At 38.4% G+C, this 16,794-nt stretch overlaps 1 protein-coding gene across 1 annotated transcript in view; it reads left to right on the top strand.

Annotated features, from left to right (window-relative positions):
• The first annotated feature begins 242 nt into the window (after positions 1-242).
• TNNI3K (TNNI3 interacting kinase) overlaps positions 243-16,794 on the top strand; it is a 97,006-nt gene continuing 80,454 nt past the window's right edge. The window contains exons 1-5 of the mRNA XM_072867333.1: positions 243-282; positions 919-1,027; positions 8,170-8,255; positions 9,823-9,920; positions 13,435-13,545. Coding sequence (XP_072723434.1) covers positions 243-282; positions 919-1,027; positions 8,170-8,255; positions 9,823-9,920; positions 13,435-13,545 — 444 coding nt within the window. The remainder of the gene's footprint in view (positions 283-918; positions 1,028-8,169; positions 8,256-9,822; positions 9,921-13,434; positions 13,546-16,794) is intronic.

Raw genomic sequence — 16,794 nt, 5'->3', positions numbered from 1 at the left:
TTCTGTTGAAATAGCCAGTAGATTTTTAAGCAAGCTGATTAGGTACCTTTACTATTTTTTTACAGTTGACAGCACAGCCTGTTTTGCTCCGTATCATTGTTGCATGACATTCCATTTGGCGCAGGGTTTATTTTTAGCCAGGGACTATCAAAAGCATTTTTCAGTAGGACTGTCACTGCTCTTGAACAAGGAATCATATCACTGCAAGAACTTTGCTGAAACAAAGAAGATATATTGGACAAATGGGAAATTATAAATCTAGACCAACCCAGACTTGCACTGGTAATTAATGTTGCCTTTTTAAATGCAATATACCGTACATCCATCTACAAGAAGCAAATGATATTTCAGGAAATAACTCATTGCTAATTTACTCTTGAGTTCAAGGGTAAGGTATTGTATTGTTCTTGGTTTACAAGAAGAATGGCTTAACCCAAATCACATATATAGTCCGTAAAAGAAGACAAAAAGCTAGTAAACTAAATTTCTTTATGCAATTGTATAAGATCATATTAACTTAGATTATTATGTTGATTTAACTCCTATTTCATTAGAAAAACCTTCAAACTTCCTACCTTTTTATGCTGTGTGTCTATGCTAAGATTTAGGAAATAAGAGCTAACAAATGCAACCTAAGGTTTAAGTTTTCTCTTGTTCAAGTTAAAAATATTTCTGATAAGGATTCATATGTATTAGTTGTCTAGGAAATCACTATATATGTGTCTATATTGGTTGCAGCAAGAAAAGTTTAATAGCTGTAATATTTTAAACTTTCATACTTTAATAGAAAATATATGAAACAGGGTACAATTGGATGTTTAAAAATCAAGTGCTTTGGTTACTGGGACGTTATGATTTGAGTTCCTGGTTTTTATATGTTTTGAAGTGTTTTATGAATCAGGGTTTTTTTGTTGTTAGATGAATGGAAGAAGAAAGTTAGTGAATCGTATGCTATAATCATAGAACGATTAGAAGATGACCTGCAAATCAAAGAAAAGGAGCTGGCGGAACTGAAACATGTTTTTAGGTAAAATGTTCTGGAAACCTGTTTATGAATTTCTTTCAAATTAGTATTTGCTATTAAACAGTATTTTCAGTTTCAGGTGTTTTCTTATGGAATGAATATCTCACATATGGAATGCATGTTCTTTAATGTCTGTTTTTGGGAATATGTCATTACAGTTCTGGGCCAGAGTCCCACAGCGTTGTACGAAAACTAGTGGCTGTTAATTACTAATGCCAATATTTTATAACAAACACCTATATACTTTTGCAAATTAATTAGCTTTAATGGGATGTCTAATTTTGTTGTGTACTTTTCAGTTTTGCTAATGTGTTTCTTCAGACAGGAATATTGCTGAAGTAACAAATTTTAAACAAACACAAAAGCAGATTATCTTCTGAAAGTGGATTTCAAATTCATGATTGTAATCACTTTCTCAGGACAACACATGCTAACAACCAAGTTCACCCAAGTAACGTACTTACATGTTCATTATCTGAGAAGCTCAAATAGAGAAAACACCCACCTCATTGACTGTGAATAACTTAAGAAAATGATCAGGTAAATAATTTCAGACAGGAAAACCACTTGAAAAAATAGGGGATCCTAATCGGAAATAAATCACAAGCTCAAAAAAGCCAAACTGGTCTTATAAATTACTCATCATGCTCGCTTTCAGCTAACATAATTATCACTGTTTGAGCCTGTTAAGTGGAAGACAACATTGGGCTTTCGCTGCAATATGCTGACCACTTTGGCCATGATCCAGTATGGTACTTCTGTACTTGCCTCATCTTAAGCCTGTTTAGTAGTAAAACTAATTATCTTAACAAATTGGAGCCAGAGTACTCTTTATTTTAGTTAAGCAAGACAACTGAGTATATGGTGAAAGTGCTTGATTCCTGCATTAGGCATAAGAAAAAGGAAACAATTAACTTTAAGGTTAGCAGACCTTTGGCAGTTCAGCTTATCACTCTATCTTACTGCCCCACGTAAGTCTCATTAAGATGTCAGCCAAACTCTTCTTCTTAGATAGGTTCTTCTAGAAGATACTGGTTACATTGCATTGGAAAGGCTTTTTTTTCAGTCAGGCTTGAGGAATCAGCCAGTGATTTCAGTTCCAAAAGCTGATTTCATGAGTAATGAAATCAGTCAGATTTTGTGAGTATCTAAAATCCAAATCTGGCCTGTGTAAAAAATCAGTCTTGACTACATGAAAAAGTTTTCTACAGTAGCAGTGGCTATTTTCAGAAGACTTCTCACCTCTGAAGTAGCAGAGGGATTGATAGGGTTTTTTCCCCGTTATTAAAACAAAACCATTTATTAAAAAATGTTAGGACTGAGAAACTGGATGGTTGTTGGAAGCTAAGGCAAAGAAGGTAATTTGCCTGATGGAAATGAAATAAGTAGCTGTTAAAGTCCCTGCTCTGAAAGATTTGGAACATAAATAGGACAAAAGTGACAAAAGGAACATAAATAGGACAAAAGCCTAGCAGAGGAAAAAACTGTCAGCATCCCCATTTTACACTTAGGGAACCCATGCACAGGTCAAGGGGTAAATTGTCCAGTGCCATAGAAAAAAAACAAGAGTTGCAATAGTGAAAAGTAAATTTATCAGTAGCGTGACACCTGTCACTTCTTGGATAAAAGTTGTCCCTATTCTATTCCTATATCTCAGAGCTATTAGTGCAATGGTTTCCTAAAAAGACCACCCTAAAAATAAAAAGTCAGAATTTCATTTCCCTAAAACATGCAATTATGTCTTCAGAAAGGAATCAGGAGGACACCTAGGTAAAACTGGGTCCTGAGTGTAGTCATTTGAGCTAGTTTTCATTTTCAGTATAGGCCTTTTAATCACAGCTTTTAATATATAAAACTTTCCTTGCAATATGTTCCCACAAAAACATTAAAATTTTGCCAGTTTATAAGAAATCAAATCATATTAAAAATGAATATCATTAAGAAAACAAACTGAAACTTTTTATTATTCTATTTCATTCTGAGAGAAGAGGAAAATTTAAGTATATAGCTAAAATGGTAAAACCCGGATTCTTAACTACTCATTAAGTGCTAGGAATATGAATTTTTAATGTAATTCTAAAGACAAAAATTGAAGCAGGAGACATGACTTTACAGCACGATAATATTCTGTGATTTTGAGACTTGCAGAATTCATCCTTCAAACAAAGCAATCCATTCCACCATGCAGTCACTGCAGTGCGTTGATATGTAAGCTGTGTACATCCATGCATACCCAACATGTTACAGCAAAGACAAGTTAGCTAAAAGGACGTGTTTCCCAGAATCTGGAATTTATTTTTCCCTCAATTGCCCCTGAAGGAAAACCTGAAGAATAGATGAGCCTTATATCACTATCATTAATCACAGTATGTCAGAGAAGAATTGCACGAAGATAAAACATATTTGAAGAATGAGATTTTGTTTTTACTGAGCAAAACATGTTCCACAGTAGTAAAGTGAAGTGATAGGTGAAGGGCTGTCACCAAACAAAGGTAATGTGACTATAATGTGTGAAAAAAATGTTCCATACAGAAGCAGTTTACATTTAGGACATAAAAAATGAGCTTCCTTAACACGTGATACCCATCTTCTAAGGAATGCATATGAAAATCTAGACCGATGTAAGAATTGATCTCAGTGAGGCACACAGTTTTGGCAAAATAAGTCCAATTTTTGCATTTATAAATAAATGCTATGCTCTATTTTTATCAGGCCCATATCCTTTTCAAATCATGCACTGTTCCCGGACATTATAAAACACTCAGTATTGACAGCAGGCAGTCAGGAGTTTCCATCAGAGTGGTCTTTCTGATAGGAAAAGTATTTTCCAAAAAGCTAGTTTTTGTGAGAAAAAAACTGTCAAAATTTCTCACAAGGAAAATACTTAATTATTGCGTATTTAATACTTAATTACAATTCATTTAATTTGAGTTAGAATCACTAAATTATTTACGTACCAGCACAATTCTTTACAGCACAAACACAATTCACACACCATTTTCTTCCGTGGACGGACGTTCCTGGAGACGCAGTCCTCCTGTACTGCAGTGCGGGTGCTCCTCGTTCTGCCCAGACCCTAAGGGATTGCACTGGTCGTGGCACTGGATGCCTCAGCACGGAGGAGACCCCGTCCTGAAGCCTGCCCTCTAAAGAACACGCTCAGAGCCCAAACTACAGTTTCTGTGGGTTATAATGTGTCACACTGCAATTTGAGAGCTCTCAAACCACTAAACTCAAAAAGTAACTTTCAAATTCTGGAAGTTAAAACGGTTTCTTTCAAATAAAACCCAGCAAAATGCAGTGGTTTAACATTTCCAAATGAATTTTGTCACACTTCATGAAAAAGAATATGAAAACACAGTTTTTATTCCTGGTTTAGAATGATAACACACATTGAACAAGCAGAATTTCTTTTAGGATAGACTTAACTAAGAGAACAGAAGTAAAGACAAGTCTCTGGCTTTGTCTGCATTTTAAATTCTATTTAAAGAATAAATTATTGAAATATTTATTGAAAGAAAAGGCCTAAGTGTCACCTTGCTTAACAGGGGCCATCCTGAGAAGGGGAACTTTGCATAGGTTTATGTTTTAAAAAGAGAGGGAAGTATTAAAACCTTATTTTTAACTGTAGCCATGTTAAATATGTTTAACAGTGCTACTCACTCAGGATGGATTTATAGATATACAAATCTAAATCTTCTGCTAAACCATGACCATTGTTATACTGATACTGAATGGAAAAAAACCTAAGCTTCTATTGGCAGACCAAAATCGGCATTCTCCACAAAAATATTAATTGCTACGTGTATTTAATTTTCAACAAACATAATTACTTAGAATGTTTGACGGAGCAGTAACAAGTCAATCCGTGCTAAAGGAAACCCATGAGACTTGACGACAAAAGCTAAAATGTTCAAGGATGGTAATCATTTAACAATCTGTAAGTAAAAATAGAGTGATCATTTTCCTTCACACTTTTCAGAAGCTCTCTTCACTGTTTAAAAAATAAAAGTGACACTTCAGGCATCCAGGAGTTTTTCAAGTAAAGCTATAATGCATATTTAGGCAGGACTTACAACCAGAGGTGGGTATCGCTCTAGCTATGAAGAGGTTACTGCTCTCTTAACTGGGTGAATTGAAGATGTCCTGTCGCATTGTCCACAATCTTGCATAAAGATCCTGTTCGTGTTTCTTTGTAAAACTAGAAGCATCTTTAGGTTACTATCCATTCCCTTTACTGCCAGCTTTTCTAGCTTTATTTTATGAAGTACTTTATTTTTGAGCTTTGACAGGTTTTGTATGACAGGAAAAAGAGAATGGAAATTAATAAATTATAAAATTACATAGGTTGTAATATTTTTATGTATGTTCTTTTTTTTTTCTAAAGAAGAACAGAGCACCAAATACAAATGCTGAAAGTCTTTTTTAATGAGTCAGACTTGGTATGGATACTATTAAGAGTTATTATGTTAGAAATGTATTAATTATAATCACTTTGTTTTAATTATTCATTTCATCCTTGTGTGGCCTAGAAAGCGCCATGAAATTATTAAGCTATACAAAAATGTAACGCCGTACCAAAAATGTGGAAGAAAATTAAACATTAAATTGAGCTTCATTTTGTCAGAGTCACAATATGTAAGTGACATTTAGTTGTCTGAGAATTTTAAGTGCAAACATGCCTTTCCTTAGCAGGATGTGAGTACAAACTGTAATATTTTAATTCTTTATATCAAAACCAGAAACACAAGTTAATGGGAAGTCAACATGAGAATCTATAAATTATTTCAAAGTTCTGTTTTAATATATCACATTCCAGTGCAGTAAACCAAAGGAGGAAAACAGTGCTATGAAATTGTACCAGTCTGTTGGACATTACAGGGTCCATGTTCCTTCTGATGCCGTAAAGTAACAGTTAGTAATGGGTGTTTTGAGCAAAGGTGAGAGTCCCGGCACGGCACGGCTGCTCCCCTGCCTCGCTCCAGCCCCTCCTCTCCTGTCCTCTCAGTCTCAGACACGCACAGACCTTATTAGGACTTAGTGTGCCATTAGAACGGCAAATCCTCAGCCAAAAATGTGACGCCCGTCTACAAGAAGGGCCGGAAGGAGGGTGCGGGGAGCTACAGGCCTGTCAGTCTGACCTCAGTGCCAGGGAAGGTTATGGAGCAGATCATCTTGAGTGCCATCACGCGGCACGTACAGGACAAGCAGGCGATCAGGCCCAGTCGGCATGGGTTTGTGAAAGGCAGGTCCTGCTTGACCAACCTGATCTCCTTCTGTGACAAGGGGACCCGCCTAGTGGATGAGGGGAAGGCTGTGGATGTTGTCTATCTAGACTTCAGTAAAGCTTTTGACACCGTTTCCCACAGCATTCTGCTGGAGAAACTGGCTGCTCATGGCTTGGACGGGTGTCCTCTTCACTGGGTAAAGAACTGGCTGGATGGCCGGGCCCAAAGAGTGGTGGTGGATGGAGTTAAATCCAGCTGGCGGCCGGTCACCAGTGGTGTCCCCCAGGGCTCTGTGTTGGGGCCAGTTCTGTTTAACATCTTCATCAATGATCTGGACGAGGGGATGGAGTGCACCCTCAGTCAGTTTGCAGATGACACCAAGCTGGGCAGAGTGTTGATCTGCTGGAGGGCAGGAAGGCTCTGCAGAGGGACCTGGACAGGCTGGATCCATGGGCCGAGGCCAATTGTGTGAGGTTCAACAAGGCTCAGGGCCGGGTCCTGCACTTGGGCCACAGCAACCCCATGCAACGCTGCAGGCTTGGGGAAGAGTGGCTGGAAAGCTGCCAGGCAGAGAAGGACCTGGGGGTGTTGGTCGACAGCCGCCTGACCATGAGCCAGCAGTGTGCCCAGGTGGCCAAGAAAGCCAATGGCATCCTGGCTTGTATCAGCAATAGCATGGCCAGCAGGACTAGGCCAGTGACCGTGCCCCTGTACTGGGCACTGGTGAGGCCGCACCTCGAATGCTGTGTTCAGTGTTGGGCCCCTCACTCCAAGAGAGACCTTGAGGGGCTGGAGCGTGGCCAGAGAAGGGCAACGGAGCTGGGGAAGGGTCTGGAGCACAAGGCTGATGGGGAGCGGCTGAGGGACCTGGGGTTGTTCAGCCTGGAGAAAAGGAGGCTGAGGGGAGACCTCATCGCTCTCTACAACTGCCTGAAAGGAGGGTGTAGAGAGGTGGGGTCGGTCTCTTCTCCCAAGTAACAAGCCATAGGACAAGAGGAAGTGGCCTCAAGTTGTGCCAGGGGAGGTTTAGACTGGATATTAGGAACAATCTCTTCACCGAAAGGGTTGTCCAGCACTGGACCAGGCTGCCCAGGGAAGGGGTGGAGTCCCCATCCCTGGGGGATATATGGGGAGTCAAATATCCCTGGGGGTATTGCAAAGCCGTGTAGATGTGGTGCTGAGGGACATGGTTTAGTGGTGGGCTTGTCAGTGCTGGGTTAACAGTTGTATTTGATGATCTTAAAGGTCTTTTCCAACCTAAACGATTCTATGATTCGATGCAATGTATCTTTTAGAAAGACTACTTCATTCCTCACAATGCTTTAGAAATATTTTTCCTTTAATCATTGCCAAATTTTTGTATGAGCTTTGGTTACCTTCCTTCCGTGGATGTGCTTCTGTGTGTTTTATATAAATGTTTCCATGTATTGATTGTATAGTGTTTCTATGATCTCATTTGGGGAACATAAACTTACTTTCTGAAAGGCTTTTTCTGGTTATTCTTTTGACTTGGCTTGTTTGCCTCTAGTTCTGTGCATGTCCTGCTCGTCATTTTAGAACAAATACATAGGTTTTTAAAAATATTTTTTAGTTATTATTGCATCAATAAAGAAACTGGTTTTGTATGGATTATTTATATTTCTAAGGAGTCTTTCCTCAGTTTTCTTCTAATTTAGCTGAATTTAGAATGTATATACTGTGACTGAATAGCAGGATTGTTCAGAAAACTATAAATCTGGACTACTCACTTGGTAATCAGTAAAGTATTTCTAGATTTACAGAGTGTAAACTGGTATAAATTTAGCCCTGTGTCTCAAAATAAATTATATTGAGATTTCTCTTTTAAATTTTTTCCAAATGAAAGAAACTGTGCTAAAGGATTAAAGCAGTAATCATCTGTAAAATCTCTTTTTTCAGCTCTGATGAAGCCTTCTGCAAAGTCAATTTAAATTACCGCACAGAAAATGGGCTCTCTCTTCTTCATTTATGTTGCATATGTGGGGGTATGTATTTGAAATATGATGTTCTTTAAACTTTTTATTTACATGGCTACTGATTTGTTCTGTCTAATAACTGTCAGGAAGATTATATTTTCAGTGAATTTCTTTCTGTGTTGTCCTTGTTGACAGTTGGATAAGCATCTATAAGCATTACTCTAAACTCTGTTGCCAAGGGGGTTGAATCAAGTCACACTGAACCCCATTATAGCTGATTCTTCAGTCCAAGAAAAGTTTTGGTTGATAATGTAGCACGTTTTACTACAGGTGTTCAACTAATTCAAAATTACTTGTTGTATGCATCAGTTAATGAATCCACACTCATCTAGTATTGCTCTACATTTCTGTATTCTGTACATGGACTAGACTTCAGGCTAGGGAGCTAGTTTTAGCAATACTTTGCCATACATACATCTATTTTTCTAGTATAATGGAAATACCTGTATTTTATTTCATGGTGATTAAAAGAAGAATTACTCCAATGCTTCAGTGAAAAACATCAGCTGATAGGATTTTTGCAGATAGCAAATCAGAGTACGCAAGAAAAGAGTGCAAGATGTCTTCTGGGATGTTCATAAAAACACACTAATGGTGGAATTTTCCACTCTGATCCACATTGCTGCTCTGTTATCCGCATAGTGAGTCATTAGTTCATGCACACACTTTGCACTTGTTATACAATTTTCAGCAGAAATTGGCTGAGAGAGGCAAAGAGAATTTTACCCTAAGGTTTCAGTTCTGCAAAGTACTTGCTAATAACATGCATAAACGATTTGCTCAGTCTTAGTTAGACACTATCATGAAGGAGGACCTGATCCTCCACTGCTGAAAACCGAGTGGATCTTTACTCTTAATTTCAGAGAGTGCAAGATCATATCCAAAGATGACGTCAGTACCTGGTAACATTAGAGCAATTGGTGGGATTGCTGAGAGGAAGTTTAAGAAAACATACAATGTTAATTAATTAGGTACGGTATGTGAACACTTGCAGGAGGGAGAGAAGCTATTAGATCCAACATTGTCCCTGATTACTGTCATAAGTATTCAGAAGGCAGATACATTTTTTGAGATCATCACTGTGCATCAGAAAGATAAGAGTAAAACTACTTTCCCATTCTGACATTCATTAGCATCCCTCAAAATGACTGTCTCTGTAATAATGTTGAGTCGAGAGGGAGAGCAACACTTCTGTTCTGAACAGGCAAAGGAGTTAAGTGTCTGAGAAACCAGAGATTCTGGAAGCATCTGCTAGTTTATGGAGTTCTTTGCAGCATGGTCTGGATGTTAAAAGAGGAGTTTGCTTCTTTAGAAGTTCAACTATCCTTAACAAATCCTTATTAAAGTGTGAATGAACAGTGAGCCAGTACATGGCCAGATCTGCAGCTGTCCCAGTGGATAAGGAGATGGTGCCTAATTCCATTTTGAGGTTTCACGAGATATATTTTATGACTTGCCTCAGGTCAGCACATGAGCTACCTATTTCTCTTTGCTTTCAAACTCATACAGAAGTTTCTTACTTCATCTGCACGTCCTTTTCTGTAAATGACTTTGTTTTCCAATTTTCTTTCTAAAGGTAACAAATCACATATTAGAACTCTTATGCTGAAAGGACTGCGCCCATCCAGATTAACAAGAAACGGATTTACAGCTCTGCACTTGGCAGCTTATAAGGTAAACTATTTTGAATAGAATTGATGAAATCAGAACTGAGCAGCTTATTTGTCTGAACTATCTAGTTGAACTCTCTAGTTGCTACTTCTGGTGAAAATATAAATTTCACATTTACAGTGCATAGGAAAATGACCTATAAAGAGACCATGCACAGGAAATCAGCATGTGCTTTTGCAGTATCATCCATGAGGATATGATATTGCTTTGGAAATATTGATTAAATCATTCAGTGCAACTCAAGATAGAGGAGTGTTCTTTTTATTATTCTAGCTATTGATAGAAACGATCTCAAAGGACTTTATTTTACAATTTATCTCTTTTTTGCTTCTTTTTCATTGTTCCTCCTCAAGTCCCACATTCAGCTTCAATATTCATTTTCTTCACTATTATATTTATCTTTTAAGACTCAACAATAACAGTAGCAAGGAATAAAGTGGACAAAGACAGCATTTTCCTAAAGAATTGTTACGATTCTTATTTTGAGATGGAGCATCTTAGAAACTTAATTCATGTATAGGCTAGCCCCAAAAGCACTTAGCTTTTTAGAGGGAACTCAGATCAAATTTAGGAGTTTATATTCTAGACTGTAATGTTCAACCCTTATATGTCCCATAGGTGCCACAAGGTCATAACAGCCTCTATTTGTTCTGCAAAGCTCTCATGGCAGATACCATTCTGATTTGCTGTGTGTTCAAAGCTGATATAGAAGGTTAAGTAGGCTGGCACCTGTGTGCCACTCTTGATCCATAAGTGGTGTTCCTCACTCTGTTGCAAGAGGACACAGATGTGGTAGATGGTCTTTAATCCAAATACCCAGTTCCAGATGCAGCAGGAATCGTCACAGTCACAGTCATTCTTCTCCAAAAGCTCACCTGTGGAAGAGGAGATGGTTTGCCTTCTATTAGGTAATAATCTGATAATTAGAATATTTGTCCAGAGAGAAGACCAAAGTCTCTCTTGGAGAGAATTCAAACTCATATTGCCAATCAGCAAGCTATGGCTGTCCTGGAGTGAGCATGCAATCCGCTTTCCCGTGGAAATGAACGGGAGGGTCCTCAGAACAGGGAGAGCGAAGGGAAAGCCTAACAGGGTGAGTAATGACAGTATTGCCTGGGACACGTGGCATGTAGTCACGAGCATTATTTGTGCGAGGAAGACACTGAACCGCCAATGTAGCAATGTTTTAGCTATTGTAGAGGTGGGTAGGAGTAGAGAAAGAAGAGATGCAAGCAGCAGCTTTTGTAATTTTGTCTGAAGGTGGGAAGAAAGACACAGCCCCTACTTCCAATGTTTGCTGTGGACAAGCTAAGCCAGTTTCCTGCTCCAAATGCTGGATTTCATGAATCCCATCACTGGAACTCTGAACTTGCCCCAGGTGTGTGTAGAGAGGTGGTCATTAAATAGGCCGAAGACTCAATCATGGAGCCAGATACCTAAAAGTTATGATATGCTGTGGATGCCGTGGATGCCTTATGCTCTGCATCTCCATGGCTTAACTCTGTATATTTGCACCATAAGCTACCTTCCTCTCCCAGTCACTATAATATGAGCACTTGCTATATCTTGCATTATGTCTTGGAATTCCTATGTTAGTTTAATTTTACAACCACTGGTACCAACGAGCTATGCAAGCTATAAAATGATGACAATAATCAAATCTTATACATCATGGGATTAAGTGATGGTTTACAGCAATCATAAAAGAAACTTTCCCCCACGCACAATGTTGCATAATTAGCCAATTGCCTTAGATGAATTTCTCTGCCTTTCTTTAATGGCAATCTCAGTGAATGGTTTCCAATTAATCATTTAGTTGAAAATAAAAATTCCTTTGTTTATTTCTAGGATGTTTTCATTACCTGGGAATAGTTTTCATTTTGCCATCAAATCTTGTTTTGTCTGTTTTCCCTGCACTGTAAAGTTGATAAATCTCTTGCATCCACTTAGGCAAAAAACTGTATCAGCAACTTAATCACTCTGGTGATGTGATACAATATCCAATATCTTTTTCAGGTTGCAAATTAGCAACTAAGCAAAACTAGTGTGGATAAGCAAACTAGTGTGGATTTTGGGATCTAAAATAAAATGCAATATAATATTTTTCCCATAAATGACATTTTAAGACTTCAAGATTTACCATGAGTTACACAATGACAGCTTTTGTTGTATTATAGTTCATTTCTACGTAAAATATAAAGGACCTAGAGATACCTCAGAAACAATAAAGCAATATACATTGAGCCAGGGCAACTTCTTGTGAAACTCCTTGACTTCTTCTTATCCATAATCTGAATATTTTGTGGCATTTCATAACAGTGAAACAGAACTAGGAAAACTGGACTGAGTCACTAATTAGAACGGAACATTTCTAGATAATTCAAACTCAGCCTGTCTTCCCAGGCTGCATAATGTCCAATCCATTATGCAACCAAGTACCATGCTTCATATCTAAAACTATTTGATAGGAAAAGTGATACAAACTTTTACTGTCCATTATTATCAAAGAGAAATTCCTATATTTCCTGGAAATAGGAAAACCATTTCAGTATGAACAAATGTTATGCTTTCACAGACACATTTAACTGCTGCTTCTCTGGCACTGGTTCATTCTTACCCTTCTTTTAGTGTCTGCTTCAAAGAGGTAGAGAACAATGAGGACGTTTGGAGATTTTAGCATCTCTTTTGCCCCTGTGTTGTGCGCATCTCTTCTTAGGAAACAATGAAAATGAATTGGAGAAGGCTCATCTCTGAGCTGGATGATGATGGAAGGCAGATCCGCAAGAAGTGAAAATTATGATAGCTCTAGTTGGTGCAGTTAGAACAAGTGATGGTGAGAAAAATGGCCTCGTTTCTCCTGCAAGTTCTGCCACTGCCCCCAAACAACTCATTTCACTTCTCTGTGTTTAATTTCACTATTTGTAAAGGAGAATTTATTAACAGTCATATTGCCTGGGCATTATGACTCTTAATGTGTTTCTCAAGTTTGTTTTTATTACTATCATTTGATTGTGCCCATTGCTGTTGTTATACCTGGAAGAAGTCATAGGAAAAATTGTGTGCATGACAGGAAAGAAGTGAAACAACACAAAAAATAAGCTCACAGTTCAGAATTTGGCATACATGCTATATATTTACCCTGGGAACTCCTCAGGTGCTCTTCTTCTATGTTAGGTACTGTAATGTTTTGACATTTAAACAGTTTGTGTGAGTACTTAATAAAGGCTTGGAGACTGAGAGATCTTTAAAGACATCATGAAATCAGAATAGAGACTGGTTTTTAAAGATACAGTCTTTAGTATAGCAAAACAGAGACTTCTGGTGCCCGGGACAAGTCTTCCCTCCACTCCTTTCCTTGCACTCTTGTGCTCCTGGGGTCGTGGTAAGTCCCTTTTCTTGAAATGCAGCAGTGCAATAGCTGGGGAGGCCTAGACATATACAGCTCTCTTTGGCTCCCTCCCTGCAATTGTTAGAGCTGTGGCCCAGAAATAACATGTTTTCAGTGCATACCTTTTAGGACAACGCAGAACTGTTAACAGCGCTGCTGCATGGTGGAGCTGACATTCAGCAAGTTGGGTACGGAGCTTTGACAGCCCTTCACATTGCCACAATCACCGGTCATCATAAGGTATGTTTCTCCTTTTCTATACAGGAAATTATATAAGTGAGTGCTAATATTAGCAGGTCATTTTATTTTAGATTTATTCCACTCAAAACAAAACTCAGAATTGGTTTAGTACAGCTAAATTTTACTTAACTTTTTTGCATCTTGTGGGAAAACCATATCTGTGCATATATTTTTACATTGAACAAACATGCACAAAGGATATAGATCTGTTTGTACATCTCTTACCTTTATATAAATGTCTTTAAAGTCTTGGCAATAAATGGCATTGTTTTCTAAATATCAGAAGTGTTAACCAATAGATACATGATGAAACACACTCAATCATACATGTCAGGATTTCTGAACCTGGATATGAAGTGAGGCTTCCAAATACTGTCTCCCTGAGTGTGAAGGAAGCACAGTTAAAGAGTTTTATTCCTTCTTCTAGGTGTCACAGGCTCTGCTTCACAGCTCTGTAATTTTCACTTCAGAGAGGGACAGAGGTTCTCAATTTAGAGCTATCTTATACTTCAGATTAGGACAGAGAAAACTGTTGTCAGGGTAAGTCATTTATAGCATGAATCTCAAACATCCATATTGATAAGTCTCCTATGGGTTGGAGACTTATCACTTTGGGGACTAGAGGAAGGAGGAGAGGGATGAGATCCCCTAGATGCCCATAATCGGGCCTTTCCCTTTCTAGACATGCTGTCAGTCATGAATCTGTTTTCTTATCATTTACCACCTCAGTTCAGTCATTTCACTCATCATCTCATTTCTGTCACCCTGGCAACAGCTCACTCAGTGTAATTTATTTATTTTTTTAATCTCTTAAAGTACTGGGTGTGCAAAATTACCTTGGTAATGAAGGGTTTATGACTGTAAACATACTTATGAATTCAGGTACTTCACTTCTTATCTCCTTTGGGTCCATTAAGCAAGCAAAGATTTTGTCCTCTGCTTGAGTAAAAGTGTTAACTTATACAGAGTGCTGGACCAATTTATGGAGACAGAAACATTAGAATTCTTTAAAGAGAGATAATCAGCAAGAAATGCAAGAAAAAATAACTAAGTACAAGGGAGGAAATAGAGGTTATATTAATACTTGCCTTTAAGCTGTGAATTTAGTTGTGCATCTTAGACTTATAAATTCACTTCAAGTATAAGAGTTGGGCTGGATGACTTCAACAAAGCATGTGTGCAGTTTTCAACAGAAAGAAGAACCTTTATGTATGTACATGGCAAGAAAGAATACACGTCTTATGAACTCCCAAGTTACAGCAGTCACTGAGCTTATTGATGTAAAGAAAGCCATCTCTTTCGCTACATTTTCAGTCAACCAGCTGACACACACACGCACAAACTAGTCACTATACATATGCGTATAGAAAGAGTTACATAATTATATACTGAAAGAGAGAAAAGACATTTCTTTTCAAACAGACAGTTTTGTTGGGGAAATGATAACTCTGTAGAAATTTTCTGTGCTATCTCAAGAAATCTGCCAACGTTTACATACCTGATCTGAGAAACTATGAGGCTAGCCATCGAAGTTCAGCTGAGGGAAGGTGATACTTCTTCATTTAGGCAGTTTAGATTTTCTTTGACTTATTGTTTTTGTTTAGTCTGAAGAAATTATCAGATCTCTGGGCAACAATATGCCAGATTTTCTATTAGGCTTTCAAAGATGCTGATAGATCCCTACTGGAATTTGCAGTCAGGATTTTAATATCCAGTTAAGTTAATTACATATCTGAATTACTCTGAAGCTTTTGAAAATTGCACTGGGCACCCTTTGCAAATTTTTGCACTTAATACCTTTGAGTATTTCACCTTGTGTGTTAACTACACGTATACATAGATAGAGACAGTACCTAACATCACAGTAGTCATTGCAGGGCTCAGAGTTCTTCAGTGTCTACAGACACTGATGCAAATAATGATGCCAACAGTAAAGTAGTCACTGGGAGTAACAAGCCACGCTTTGCAAATCCAGCTCTGAACAGCTTGCATACCAGCACTTTTGCACGGGTACACAGTTAAGAACTGTATACCCGTAGTAAATTTTCTACTATAGCTTGGCTGCAAAAGGCTGCCCAATTGCGAGAGTGCAGGAGGCAGACATTTACTGGAGCAACAGTTTCAGCACTAGTTAGTGTAATGAGTACATGGCAAGTCCCATGAGGGGGCTGTGTCAAAGGTTCCCCACATTTCTAATGGAAATATACATTATGCTGTTTCACGCCCTTAAGGGTGATACATATATAGCCTGTAGGTATATGTCTGTGTGTATATATGTGTGTGTGCATGTGTGTATATATGTGTGTATATATGTGTGTGTATATATGTGTGTGTATATATGTGTGTGTGCATACTTTCTCTGCTAGGGACCTTTCCCAGGTTTGTGGGCCATCAGGGGCAACCGAGGATACTGGTGAATTTAGCTTTACGTTGCAGCCTCCAAACTGGTTCCAAAATGATTTAAATCTGACAGGTATGTTTGCACTTCTTGTTAAAGACAGGATGCATAAAGACACAGTTGGTGACGACCTTGCGTTACCTAGAGAGTCTGTGTGTGAAGAAGGTTAAGCTGAAAAAGGTTAAAACAATTTACGGGTGGTCACACCAAGGAACTCAATTAAAAAGCTGTTAGCCTTCAGTGTTTCAGTCAGCAACTCCAACAGTGACCAGGGGACAAATCGATCTGTAGCATCTGTTTAAGCTGGTGAGTGAGGAAGCATGCTAGCAGGGCAAGCTAACCATTTATATTTTGAAGGTCAGCTCTCCAGGTGGAAGAACGAGGCTCCTGGGTGTGTCTGCGCACAAACGAGGCTGAGAGCGAACGGGGATGGGGGCGTTTGCATTGTAGCATTACGCCCCTGAGCTCACAGCGCATCATGTCATTCCCTTCGAGTGCACATAGGGCTCTTATCATTAGCTTAACGGAAATCCTTCCTTGTGTATCCTATTACTAAAAAACAGATAAGGAACCACCATATCGAATTGTTCTGTGCAAGAATTACAATGGAGATATTAACCAGAGTCTTAACTCTTTAATGATCTTTTCCACTTTTATGGAGTATGTATTTAATGTTTCCTCTGTGGGAAATACAAAGTACTCTTCTCTGCATTGGGGTTTCAAATAATTTTTAAAATGTCTGGGCCTTGTCCTGCATATGTCAAAGGAAGACCTGCTATTTGTCTCATGTCTTTAGCTCCTACTGAGGTTCTTGAAAAATAGGGGTGCTCAGAATCCAACAAGGATAAGAC

Source organism: Ciconia boyciana, chromosome 7 (genome assembly GCF_034638445.1).
Source record: "Ciconia boyciana chromosome 7, ASM3463844v1, whole genome shotgun sequence".
Classification (NCBI taxonomy): Eukaryota; Metazoa; Chordata; class Aves; order Ciconiiformes; family Ciconiidae; genus Ciconia; species Ciconia boyciana.
Note: the sequence above shows the minus strand (reverse complement) of the source record. Positions and strands in the feature narration are given on the sequence as shown.